Source organism: Montipora capricornis, chromosome 4 (genome assembly GCF_036669925.1).
Source record: "Montipora capricornis isolate CH-2021 chromosome 4, ASM3666992v2, whole genome shotgun sequence".
NCBI classification, from domain to species: Eukaryota; Metazoa; Cnidaria; class Anthozoa; order Scleractinia; family Acroporidae; genus Montipora; species Montipora capricornis.
In genome coordinates this window covers 19,078,334-19,090,833 of record NC_090886.1, presented here as the reverse complement: position 1 = coordinate 19,090,833, position 12,500 = coordinate 19,078,334, and the positions used below count along the sequence as shown (strand labels likewise).

Here is a 12,500-nt window from a genome sequence, read left to right as displayed (position 1 = left end):
CAGAAGATATGATGACTTCGTTTCAGTTAACATAATATAATTATTTTTATGATTTGGGTTGGAAGGAGCGAAGAAATCCGCTCTTGTCTCTGTGATGTAGCAAATAAACGTGGTGTTTCTTTGCTGTGAACAGATCGATGGCACCACTGGAAGGGTCGGTACATTTCGTTGACCTCCAGTCCATGGACTACCCAAATGGACTAGCCTAAAAATAATACCGGTAATTCGAATGAGTACTGTTGATCCATGTGTAAGGAGCATCTCAAATAGTGCTTACTTAAGCCTCAACACCCATTTTAAACAGCATTGTTCGACAGTATTTAAGTCTAAGCACCCATTTTAAAAAGGTTAGCTTACATGACGTAATTGGCCATCCCAACAATAATCGAAAGCTAACCTTTTTAAAATGGGTGCTTAGACTTACATGTAAATACTGTTGGACAATGCTGTTTAAAATGGGTATTGAGGCTTAAGAAAGCACTATTTGAGATGCTGCTTACACATAGATCAACAGTACAGGAGGGTAGTCCATTTGGGTAGTCCATGGACTGGGGCTCAGCGAAATGTACCAACCCCCACTGGAAAACAACATGTCACATTATGATTATTTGTCTCATCGAGCATAACTCTATCAATCAACAAAAAGTGACTTTGACAGTATTGATTTGTGGCTACAATTGTAAAGACAAACAGTTATTCGCTCAATGGGCCACTTCGGAAAATACCATAATACTCCTTGTTTGTCCCCCCAAATTTGCACGAGAATTGTTTTTGTTTTCTCTTGGGACCATGTAAGTCCCAAGAGAAACTAGAATCAATGCTTATGCAAAATTTGGGGGGACAATTAAAGAGTATTATCATAATGGTGTTTTCCTAAGTGGCCTATAGCTTAAAATCTCAGCGTGTAAAAACAGTTTATTATACATGTATATGCAGCACACAAGTTTGAGAATCTGGAAGCTCAAAACTCCCGTGCTGCATATTAATTCAGTTGCCTACAAATGCATAGCTTCCTTAAACTAATAAGTCTTTGATGTTATTTGCTCCTCAATACAGCGTTCTCAAGATTTGAAAGTTGGTAATGGCGGATCATTAAATAGGAAAATTCCAGTTGAAATAAAGTATTGTTTTTTTGAAATTTTGAGTTAAAACTTGGGTTGCTTAGTATTTAGTAAACATAGTTTTAAAATCCAAAGAAAAAAGGATTTGATTTTTTTTTATTATAGTACCGCTTTAAGTTGTATGGTTATCTTCCAAAGATCCATGTTTGTTCATTGATATGCCAGTGAAGTCTGAAGTAAAGGTTAATGTAAGCCTAGTATTTTCAAGTTCCCTTACAAACTTATTCATTATACTAAATGACCTCATATGCTTGGCTGTTAATGTTGTTTTACAAAGGTCTTCGTATTTTGACAGCCTATTGTCACGAAAGTGATGCACTAAGTTGATATAATCGGGAATTGGCACCTTTCCCCCAGAGTTCAATAAAGTTTGTAATTTTCCTGGATTATTAACTACATTGTGCATCTTTGGCAAGGGACCCCTTGATTTACATTGCATTTTCAAAGTGTTGCATCTGCTCCTTGGATATATATTGAGGATATTGCATTGCAATACAAAATTTGTCTTCAAGTGTTGAAAGTTTTTCAACACGAGTAGAGAACTACAGTGTGGTATCTCCAGGGAGCCATGTAATATTCTATTTATAAACACCAATGAAATACTAAAAGATTTCACGAAAAGCATTAAAAGGTGTGATTTTATATGTAACCGTAGCAACAGTGATCTTTTCACGTGTGAAGATAACGTTATTTTCATGTGTTAAGATATCATGTTTTCGTGCAAAAGCTCACTTGGTATTTCATTGGTGTTGGTGTTGGTTGGTGTAAATCAGCCATATTTAACACACGTATTCTGGGACCTGGTTTTTAATTTAATAATTATGAGTGATGGTTTTACTGCTAATTAGAAGAGTCTAACAGGAAAGAACATTTTTAAACTGCAATAATTTTAGCCAGGCAAAGGGACAAGAGTATTTGACAAAGTCATGCCATGTTAATAAATTGAAAGATGCCCCCAGCCCTTCAAAAGAAAAAAAGGCCTTCTTAAGTTTAAGAGTGTGACTATTAATGGGTGTGAAGGTAGCGTGTTTACAATGACTCCATTTAAGTTTCATAATTGACATGCAAGCTAGTGCATCCCAAAAAAAAACAAGACTATTTTTTGTAGGTGAATGTGGTAACAAGTGCATGTATGGTATAATGGGTGTTTTTTCAAGTTAACTTATTTCCTTGCAGGAAAGTTGAAGATTTGCAGTTTAAATTAGAAGAAGAAGAAATAACACTTGGTGATGAACTGAAGGTGAGATAAACGCTTTTTCAACGCTTTACCAACGGCTTGCCAACGGGTTACCAATGGGTTATTGACGGCTTTTCCAACACTTTCAGCGCTCCCACCAACGCTTTCCTCAACACAATCCAACGTCGTCAAAAAATTGACAACTGGTTGTCAATTTTTCCAACGCATCATGCTTCTTAATGGCTTTTTAGTGTTTTCAACGCGGGATACAAAGCCTATCAAACCAACGGATTTCCCGACGCTTTCAACTCCTGAGGAGAATGCATCCAATATTTTTCATGACAAAAATTAATATCAAACAAAGGACGAGTTTACCCGGTGATCTCGACAGTGTTGCATACCAATTTTCAAATCAGCGTTCACTTTATTTTTTTATTATAATTGTTTCATGGAAAATAGGATTTCTTTCCTTTAGTCGCCGATTAAAATGTCTGTGTAAACATTCAAATGTTTTAGACAATGACTCCATCTTAAAATCTTCATTCACATTCTTAATTATTAATCCTCAAACATTATTTTTTGTTAGTGAGACGCGCAACGCATAACATATCCATCTTTTGAGTTTTTCAATGATGCCAGCTTGATAAAAGTTATGTGAAAGGTACTCAGACTACCAATACTAACGAATTCTGTCACTAACAGTGTTCTCTGAGAAGGAACATTAATCTTTCCAAGCGTTGTCCGGTAAAAGGAGTAATGCGAGCGGAATAATATACATACGGTAGGTGCCTCATGCACATGGAGAAATGGTGCAAAACAAATTCAATGCTTAGCCTTTTCCGGTGTCCCGTTAACATATATTTATTTTCGAAAGCTCTTAATAAGACGACATTAAATTTTTCCTTTTAGACACTTGTGTTTAAACCTCACAAAGTTATTTGTAACAGTGGCTTCAGCAGCAACAAAAGTCAAAGCTCAACTTATGTCATGATGCGTCACTTTATGATGCAAATTTTGAGGTGACGATAGTGTGACATTGCTTGCTCTTCTATTCTGCTAGCTATTTAGATTTTCAAAACAAATAAATACAAAAATGTAGTGTAGCGAGGGTCAGGCAGATCTCTACATTGTATGCAGTGGTTTGAGGTAAACGATGCTTTTTAAGTCTACCTTTTGAGCTTTTCTTCCGCAGACTTCATGCGCGTGCAAATTTCTCAATGGTAATATAAAATTATACAGTTCGCGCTTCGGTTACTGTGAATTTGACTTAGAGCGAACAGAAGATATTGATGACTTCGTTTCAGTTAACATAATAATTGTTTTTATGATTTGGGATGGAAGGAGTGAAGAAATCCGCTAATTTGTCCCTGTGAAGTAGCAAATAAACGTGGTGTTTCTTCGCTGTGAACAGATCGATGGCGCCACTGGAAGGGTCGGTACATTTCGCTGACCCCCAGTCCATGGACTACCCAAATGGACTTCCCTAAAAATACTATTTCAAATGAGTACTGTTGATCCATGTGTAAGCAGCATCTCAAATAGTGCTTACATGTACTTAAGCCTCAACACCCATTTTAAACAGCATTGTCCAACAGTATTTAAGTCTAAGCACCCATTTTAAAAAGGTTAGCTTTCGATTATTGTTGTGATGGCCGATTACGTCATGTACATTAATTTTGTAACCTAACCTTTTTAAAATGGGTGCTTAGACTTAAAATACTGTTGAACGATGCTGTTTAAAATGGGTGTTGAGGCTTAAGTAAACACTATTTGAGATGCTGCTTACACATAGGTCAACAGTACTCATTCGAAATACCGGTAGTATTTTTAGGGTAGTCCATGGACTGGGGGTTAGCGAAGTGTACCAACCCCCACTGGAAAACAACATGTCATGTTATGATTATTTGTCTCGTTGACCATAACTCTATCAATCAACAGAAAGTAACTTTGACAGTATTGATTTGTAGCTACAATTGTAAAGACAAATAGTTAGTTACTTGTTTAATGTTTTCCCACTACTGTTCCTAAATGTTTCAACAGCTCGGCACATGATTTTTCAACGGCTTTTCTCAACACCTCCAATGGGTTTTCCAACACTTTCAACGGGAACCCAACGAGTATCTGCTTGAAGTGTACCAGTTTGTCTAGGCAAGTCCATAGTGCAAATCTTTTACAACACATACAATATCTGACCCTCCTTTTGGACAGCCGATGAACGACCGATTCATGGAAATGAAAATTGGTTGGTCAGATTCTAAGAATCTGTTGCAGTGAAGCAGATTTTTTTAAGTCACGCAGACATGCAATGAGAAACCGCCATGTCAATCAAAAGGGTATGCAAATGAGAAGGTGCACATTTAAATGCTTAAAAAAACTAAAGCGTTCAAAATGGCGCATACCAAAACGACAACAATAAGATCTTTTGAGGAAAAATTCCTTGCACAATTTACAAGGTTCGATTTATCGGCAAGACCTAAACTGGCCGACAAATCGTACCGTGTAAAGCGGCCTTTACTCTGCCGCTTTGCAATGCGTAAACAACAAATTGGTCTCGTAGAGTGACAGGGATTTATTTCAATTCACGCAAGCACTTGTTTCATGTTTCATAAAAAACGTTCTGTATCGGGTTGAATAAACACTTAAACTGAATTGCTGCTGTTCTCGAAATTTTGTTGAGTAATTTTTATTCTCTAAGCCCTAATCCCCTTCTTTTATGCATTGTCAAAGCAACCGGAGTAAAACTTTACTCCACTGTTGAATGATTCCCTTGTGTGATTTTTAATTCATGCTGTGTGTTTTGGTTTGCATGATACTTTGTTGCAGTTTTAAGATATGAGCCTATAGTTGGAGTGCAGAGCAAGGTTTTTTTTTGCAGGGTTCAATGAAACATTAATCGCACGAGGAAATGGAACATTCGCTCGGTAGCATAAACAAACGTCACATGAATTAATCACGCAAGAAACTTAAGTAATCTTCTATGTATAGCTTTTCAGAAGAGTTTCAAACGGTTTTGAAAGGGTTTCAAAAGGGTTTTAAAAAAGGTTTCATAAAAGAAGGGGATTAGGGCTTAAACCAAAACACACAGCATGAATTAAAAATCACACAAGGGAATCATTCAACAGTGGAGTAAAGTTTTACTCCGGTTGCTTTGACAATGCAAAAGAGTTTCAAAAGGGTTTCAACCCCCTGAAGCCGGGTTTCAAAAAAACGCTTTCTTCGGTAAGACATGTTTTTGCATGGAGAGTCATATACATGTATTAATTTAATTTAAACTTGCAGATTTCAACTTAAGCAAAAAATTCAAATTGTTGCAGCTCTTCAGTTGGTTGAAAAAAATTAACTTTTCAAAAAGAGGATAACAATTATTTTTCTATCTTTAGTTTTGTCACAAGTTGATGTTGTAGATTTCAGTTTAAAAAAATTATTAAACTTCAGAATTCTCATTCAATTGTTTACATTAATCTACATCCTTGTGAGAAATTCCACTTGTCCAAAAGTTACTTGCCCCAATGAATTTTTTTGCTGGCCCAGGGAAGCAGGCCAGGCAGTTGTTAATGTTGACCCCTAAAGTCATCATTATGGGTGAAGTGGAAGCCTCCACAACATTAATTGGTCAACACGTTTTGTTATTGGTTTTCACTGCCTTTAAATTGCACAGGAACCCTGTTGGTGCACTTTTTATGATAGCCCTGGGTTGAAAGTCAATTCCCTTTTCTTCAGGGGATTTACCTACAGATAATGTTTTGTAGTTTCATTTTACAGCACTGCATGGCTGCAGGAATAGCAGCATTACACGCTCATATCACAGGGTGAGACGAAAATGAAAAGATGAGGTTGCCCTTCGGGCAAGCTGTTACTTGAGGTTACTAGCCCGAAGGTCTGAGGAGCTAGCCCGAAATTAAATTGTTTATAAAGAATAATCAGATTTGTTTAATTATGCAAAATACAAGTAATGATACCAAGCATAGATATAAACTAATTCTTCGTAGTATTGTCAATTGATTCTTGAATGTGATTTTCGTTTTAACTTCAACCTCATAGTTCGTAGTTTGCCTAGTGTAATATAAAATATATTAACTAAAGCAGTTGAACAGTGAGCTATAGGAAATATTTCAGTTCCTTCTTTGTACTGCTAACATGAACGAGGTTCTCGGAATGAACATCAACAAATTTGCTGAAAGTTTGGGAATGCCTTTAGTCAGTTTGAATATCTACAGAATGCAATTTGGATATAATCAACGCAGTGAACGCACATGTATGAAAATTGTTTCGCTTTATAAGAGCAGAAAATTTTTAAAAATCGCAAATGATTATTTCAGAGTAACATTTTATTCAAACATGGGCGAAATAGTAAAGGAAAAATAACCTCTGGATTCAAATGGGTTCGTTCCTCCAATGTTTACATCTGCAGTTACCCCCGTTGACAGTCAAAAATATTATAAATTTACGGAAATCACAATTAAACTACCACTGTAATCATGTGTAATCTGAAGTCTGTCGACATTCTCTTCAAAGCTTGTCAAGCTGACAAACTCTTCCAGAAGTGAGAAAACATCATGTTTTAAATTACTCGAGTTGCGTGTTTTTGTTTTTATCTTTTTTATCGGATGATAACGGCACCAGGTCTGCTAGCTTTTCTTCAAGCGAGTTTTTTCTTGTTTTTTAATCTGACACGAAGTGGGCCTTTTTTGTTTTAACAATGAATTGGCAGCTTTAAAATAGAAACAAGAATCCGGATTTGGATTTTCCCAACGAAACGCACCTAAATTTCCGAGAAAATCCACTGCACCGTGACTCGGCTGGAATTTAGTTAGACTGATTGTCTCGCACTGCACGCTGTCAGTCGGCAAATAATTATATATCGGTTGCTTATGTAATAAGCAGAAAAAGTCATGACGTTATTTACAGACGCAACTAAAATGCGGCGCAAAACGTTGTCACGCTACGTTAATTTGGCCTCATAACGTTATCATTTTCTCTCAGGAGCTTTCTGCTACATGCTTTTTGGTATAAAAGCTCAATTTATCATCAGAAAAAAGGAACCAACGGTGCTTGCCTGTCGGGCAAGCTACGATAAGAAAGTACTAGCCCGACAAGTCATTCCACTAGCCCCGGGCTATCGGACAGCACTTTCGTCGCGCCCTGATATCATGCATGTAAAATGTTACACGCACAGTTTTGTGTAAAAGAGGGCAGAGGATTTACTGTTGTACATCAATTTGTAACTGCTTTTTCTCGAAGAAAATGTTGCATGTCTAATTGCCCTACTGGCTTCCAAAGAATTTATTCAGCTTTGCAATTGAACATTTTCGCGACAAGTGGCCACTGTGGTTGAATAATCAAGACTTGGTTTGAATGACTGTTGTTGCTGCATGGCACAACTGTGGTTCTTTTCTGAATATCATCGCATTTTTGACTAGCTCATTCGTAAAATAAAAAGGTTTTGAGTGGGGTGACAAATCACTTCTGCGAAGGCGAGTATGTTATAAATTACAAGTAAAAGTAATGATATACCATGATGATGTTCCATTTCATTTTCCTTTCACTTCTCACCGCCTGTGAATGAGCGTGTCGCTGATCTATTTTAGGATCATACCTGACTCGTGGTTTGACTTTTTCAAGCGCCCACTTGATCTTAGAATAACACCAAATTTTCTTCCTCCAACAGCTTATTACCTTCGTGGTATAAAGGATTAATTAATATGCCATGATACGCTGGATTTTTCTGTTTAACCAGAGAAAGACGTTTTTTAAATTTTCAAACAACCCTTTCTTACAATGAATATTGCTAACACAAAATTATTTTTAAAATACAAGCCAAAATCTTTATTATTTATACACCTTGAATCTTGATTACAGCGATGTGAAATGCCTACACAATTAATTATGGAGGAAAGAGTTTGTTTTTCTAAAGCCCGTGCCGGGGAGAGGGCATTGTGCAATGTCATGGCAAACACAGAAAACTGTATCTTTGGTTCTACCGTGCATAATTTACTGATTCAAACGGTAAAATGCTGTCCGTTAAAAGAAAAGATCTTCATTCAAAGTTTGTAAGATGTGCGGATAATGTTTATTTGATTTAAATTTCGAAGCAAGGACATCTTGAACTCTTTTGTAGATTCCAGGAGAAATGCAAACCCCCAAAAAGTAATTACCACAGTATGGAATCTTTATTACAAAAGGTGCGCTTGCTGTAGATTAGGTTTTGCTTATGTGCTGAAGAACTGTGATATAAGTAATTATAACATAGCGTGCATGCACCTGGGCCTATCTAAATCCTATTAAGTGACTATGGTGCATTTCTTTATATACTGACAGGCGTGCGTAACTATATAACATGACATGTGCAGTTTCATTTTAGGTCAAAATTTCTCGTTTTGCAAGTTCCCTTTTTGAAATTTTCGGACAGTGAATGAGGAAAATCGAAAACCCAGCCACATTTTTCTCCCCCGACTTTTTAGCGAGTAGGGAACTAAAATTTTTTGGTGTTTTTGTTTTTTTCTGGTGCCAATCAGAGCAGCAAAGCACAACAGGTCCATGTTCCACACAAAAATGCACAACATTTGAGTTGAAAGAAACTCAACAAGAACTAAAAAGGCCACAAGTTGGTCTGTGGGAACTTTCACAGGTATAAATTAATGCCGTGCACAATTGAAGATGCAGTATTTGTGAGAGGCAAAAATGCTGGGGATCAAGTGTCATCCAGGACCCGAGTGCCGCGAGTCACTGCAAGGCCAGTCACTGGGGCTAGGCAAGTGTCAGTGAGTGGCATACTGGCTGCGCACGGAGCACAGCTGCCCTGATCAGCGTGTACCTACTGTATGCCAAGCTCCTAGAAGGTTGGGCCATGAAGGGGAAGTGGATGTGCCATCGTTTCTCACCCAAGCTGGGGCAACCCTAGCATTGCTTCAGTGTGGGACTGAAGGGTTGGTGCCAAATGACAAAAGTATAAATATGACAAGGTATCGCTGCATTAGTAAGAGATGTGCCACCATTACAGAACTACCTATAGTAAAACAAAGATAATAACCCTATTACCATGCTTCATGCTTTTTGCTGTGCATATATCGAGTTATGGATGCACTTGGGAAGTTTGGACAGCACTCTAGAAGTGAGAGTTGCTCTCGGTAACTCTTTGGCTTCTCTTGTGCTCTCCAAACTTCCCGCATGAATTCGATATAGGCTCGCTAAGCATGAACCAATTCAAAAGTATAAGTAACCTTTGTAACATGGAAAGTGCTTTGTTGGTTCCCATAAGTGGATGAAAGATGCCTTCCATGTCTTTCATATAACAGAATTTTCTGCCTTTCATATCCAGATTGAGCAGAAAGAAGTTGAGACACTTGAGATTGAATTGAAAGATAAGGTAGCTTCACTCTTGAAACTTAAGAACGACCTCAAAGTGGAACAGGTATGTTAAAAGACGGATTTCCTATGCAAGAGAGTTACAGTGTACATACATACATAACATAGGTATTTGCATACTTATGCTATTTTAGGTAATTTTGTTTAATTTTGTTAATTATGAGCTCTGAACGTCAAATTGGCAGAGCAAGAGTTTTTCATTTGCAAAATCACTGCCACATAACAACTGAGAATGATTTTCCAGCTTTGTAAATGACATTTTGATGTAGACTGATATAAATTTGAAAAAAGGTGGGCCAACGTTTTTCAAATTTACCCAAATTCAATCCATTTCAATCCTCTCCAGTTTTGTCCATCCATGTCCCTTCTTAGCTTCCCTGTGTTTTGTTAGAGTTCTTCTATAGTTTTGAACAGTTATTTTAATGTTTTAGTTAATTCTATGACCATTCGATCAGTGCTGAAATTGCCTAAAATTGCGTGACCTAGCCCCTTTAATTGAAAACGTCTACCATGGTCTTTGTCTTAAAATAATGAGAAAGGAGGCAGAGAAAAGAGACCCTTGGTAATGGAAGATAAAGTAACGGATGTTCATTGTTTCCACAAAACACTAGTTATAAAAATTTGAAGTAGTTAAAAATAGTTTATCTACAATGTAATTCTCTTATTCTTTATTTCGATTTATACAGCAATCTTTCTCCAAAGTTATGGATTCTTCCTTTAGTGTATTTTCTACGCCCCTTTTGCGAATCTCTTCCTCGACTAACCATTTAGTTTTTTATACACTTTCTTCTGGTTTATTTCAAAGAGCTGGTTCTGTGTTATTCTTGCATCATGATTTCATTACGTTGCAATTCAAAAACAAAAAGAACAACAGTTTCAAATTGTAATGTTATTGAATCAGGATGTATGGATAAGGTCTGTAAAGATCACAACTTTGCATTAAACTGACGATGGCATGAATAATGCTGAAACATGTCTTTATGTTTTTGTTGACATACAGGAGTTTAGTGGTGGTGTTTTTTTTTTTTGTATTAGTCTTGGGACTTGACCAAACCAAAAATAATTGTGAGAAAATGCTCGATATTTTTATTGGCTCACCGATATTTATTTCATACCCAAGCAGTTGGCTAACCCAAACAGGGCAAGATAGTTTAATTCACTGTTTGCTCTGCACTTTGTAAGTAGTGCAAGTGGTTAGCAGTGGCGGTAACCGGTAAAATTTACTGCCTCAAGCAACAGTTCTTACCGCCTGCAACCGCTTGAAGGTTTACTAAAACTATGTAAGTTGTTTTAAAAAATGCACAAGTTGTGATCCGCTCTGCATACTATAAGTAAATGAATGAAAATATGGAAAAATAAAAAGTATACACAATCTTTTGTCTCTGGATAATTTATTTCATTGCTGACTGGTACTTCGAAGCACTGGACTCGCAATTTCTTTTTGCGGGCTTCTCTTCATGCATGTGCACAGACGTGTGCATTTGTGTCATTTCTCATCTGTTGTTCGCCGCTCACGATGAAGCGGCAGCAGTCCATGCTTTCACTTTTATCCAGAGAATGCAAGAAAACGTGACAAAGCAGGTAACAGTACCATATAAGAACTTACCATAGGAAGCTTTTTGTGCTAACCTTTCGAAGTTTCCACATGATTAGTTTTAAGTTTATTATTTGCTGGAAAGTGCAGCTGGAAAGAATGAAATGACTTGTTGACCATAGCAACAAGGGCTGCCTTTATTCCTAAAATTCTTCGTCTTGAAGTGTTCAAAGTACTTTACCATCAATTGGTTAATAGGATGCTCAAAAATAGCAGCCTTCATGGACTCAAAAGGTTAGATTTAAAGTTACATATTTTAGACTGTAAACTTTAAAAGACACATTTGCAGCGATCGGAAGCGGAGAGACCGCTGACTTTAAAACGATTCTTCGTTTAGGCCACCCCAACATTACCGTCGGAAAAACACGCTTTTCTTTACATGAGTTGTGCATTATGGAAAGAGAACATTTAAGACAATAAAAGTACTGGAATCAAATGTTTTAAATGTTTTCTCAACAGTCAATCTATAAATTTGAGGGAAAAGTATACATTGGGTTAGAAGTCCCTTCATATGTGATGTATCTTTTAGAAAACAACACAGTCCATGATGACCATCAAGGTGTACAAATTGAAGTTGAAGTAGAACCATCAGCAATACCTGCCCCAGTAGTCCCCCCCCACTGCTGAGTGATAAGCCAATACCAGGTACAGTGGCACCTTCAGCAATACTGTCCTCAGTCCTCAGATGCATCTTTGTTAATTGATAAGCCAATGCCCTTGGGACCAAGATCAATAGGTGCCAGTTCAAAAATCTGTACTATTCCTGAACAGCAGCACCTGCGAATCCAGGACGAAGCTTTTGGGAGTGACCTTCACCGTGGATTACACAATCATGTCCTTTATGCCAAAAACGGTTGCAAGTCACTGTCCTTTAGTGAAAAAAGCTGGCAGTTACCATTGAAGCCTCATGTCTTCAAACACTAATGGGTCGATGACGATCCTGCATTTTGTTGTAAAAGTGGTTGGCCTTGGAAGAGGGCAAGGGTATGTTCTGTTGTCTCTGCAAAAAGCATAACAAAACAGGGAAAGATGTGAAATATGCTTCTGCACCTGGTACACGATACAGAAAGGTTGCAGTGCTAGAGCATGGCAACTCAGAAGAGCACAACCAATCAGTAGGAAAAGAACTTCTCCAGTGGGCATCATGGTAACAGAAGGAGATAGATAAGAAAGCTGAAGTTTCTGATGAGGTTTTGGTGCAAGCATTGCAGCATTTTATTTCACTGCCAAACAAGAAATTTCC

At 37.4% G+C, this 12,500-nt stretch overlaps 1 protein-coding gene across 2 annotated transcripts in view; it reads left to right on the top strand.

Annotated features, from left to right (window-relative positions):
- Positions 1 to 12,500, top strand: part of LOC138045748 (CAP-Gly domain-containing linker protein 1-like) — a 310,682-nt gene that overhangs the window by 87,414 nt on the left and 210,768 nt on the right. For both annotated transcript variants that reach the window (XM_068892354.1, XM_068892353.1), the window contains 2 exons: positions 2,298 to 2,361; positions 9,617 to 9,709. In XM_068892354.1, the coding sequence (XP_068748455.1) occupies positions 2,298 to 2,361; positions 9,617 to 9,709 (157 nt within the window). The remainder of the gene's footprint in view (positions 1 to 2,297; positions 2,362 to 9,616; positions 9,710 to 12,500) is intronic.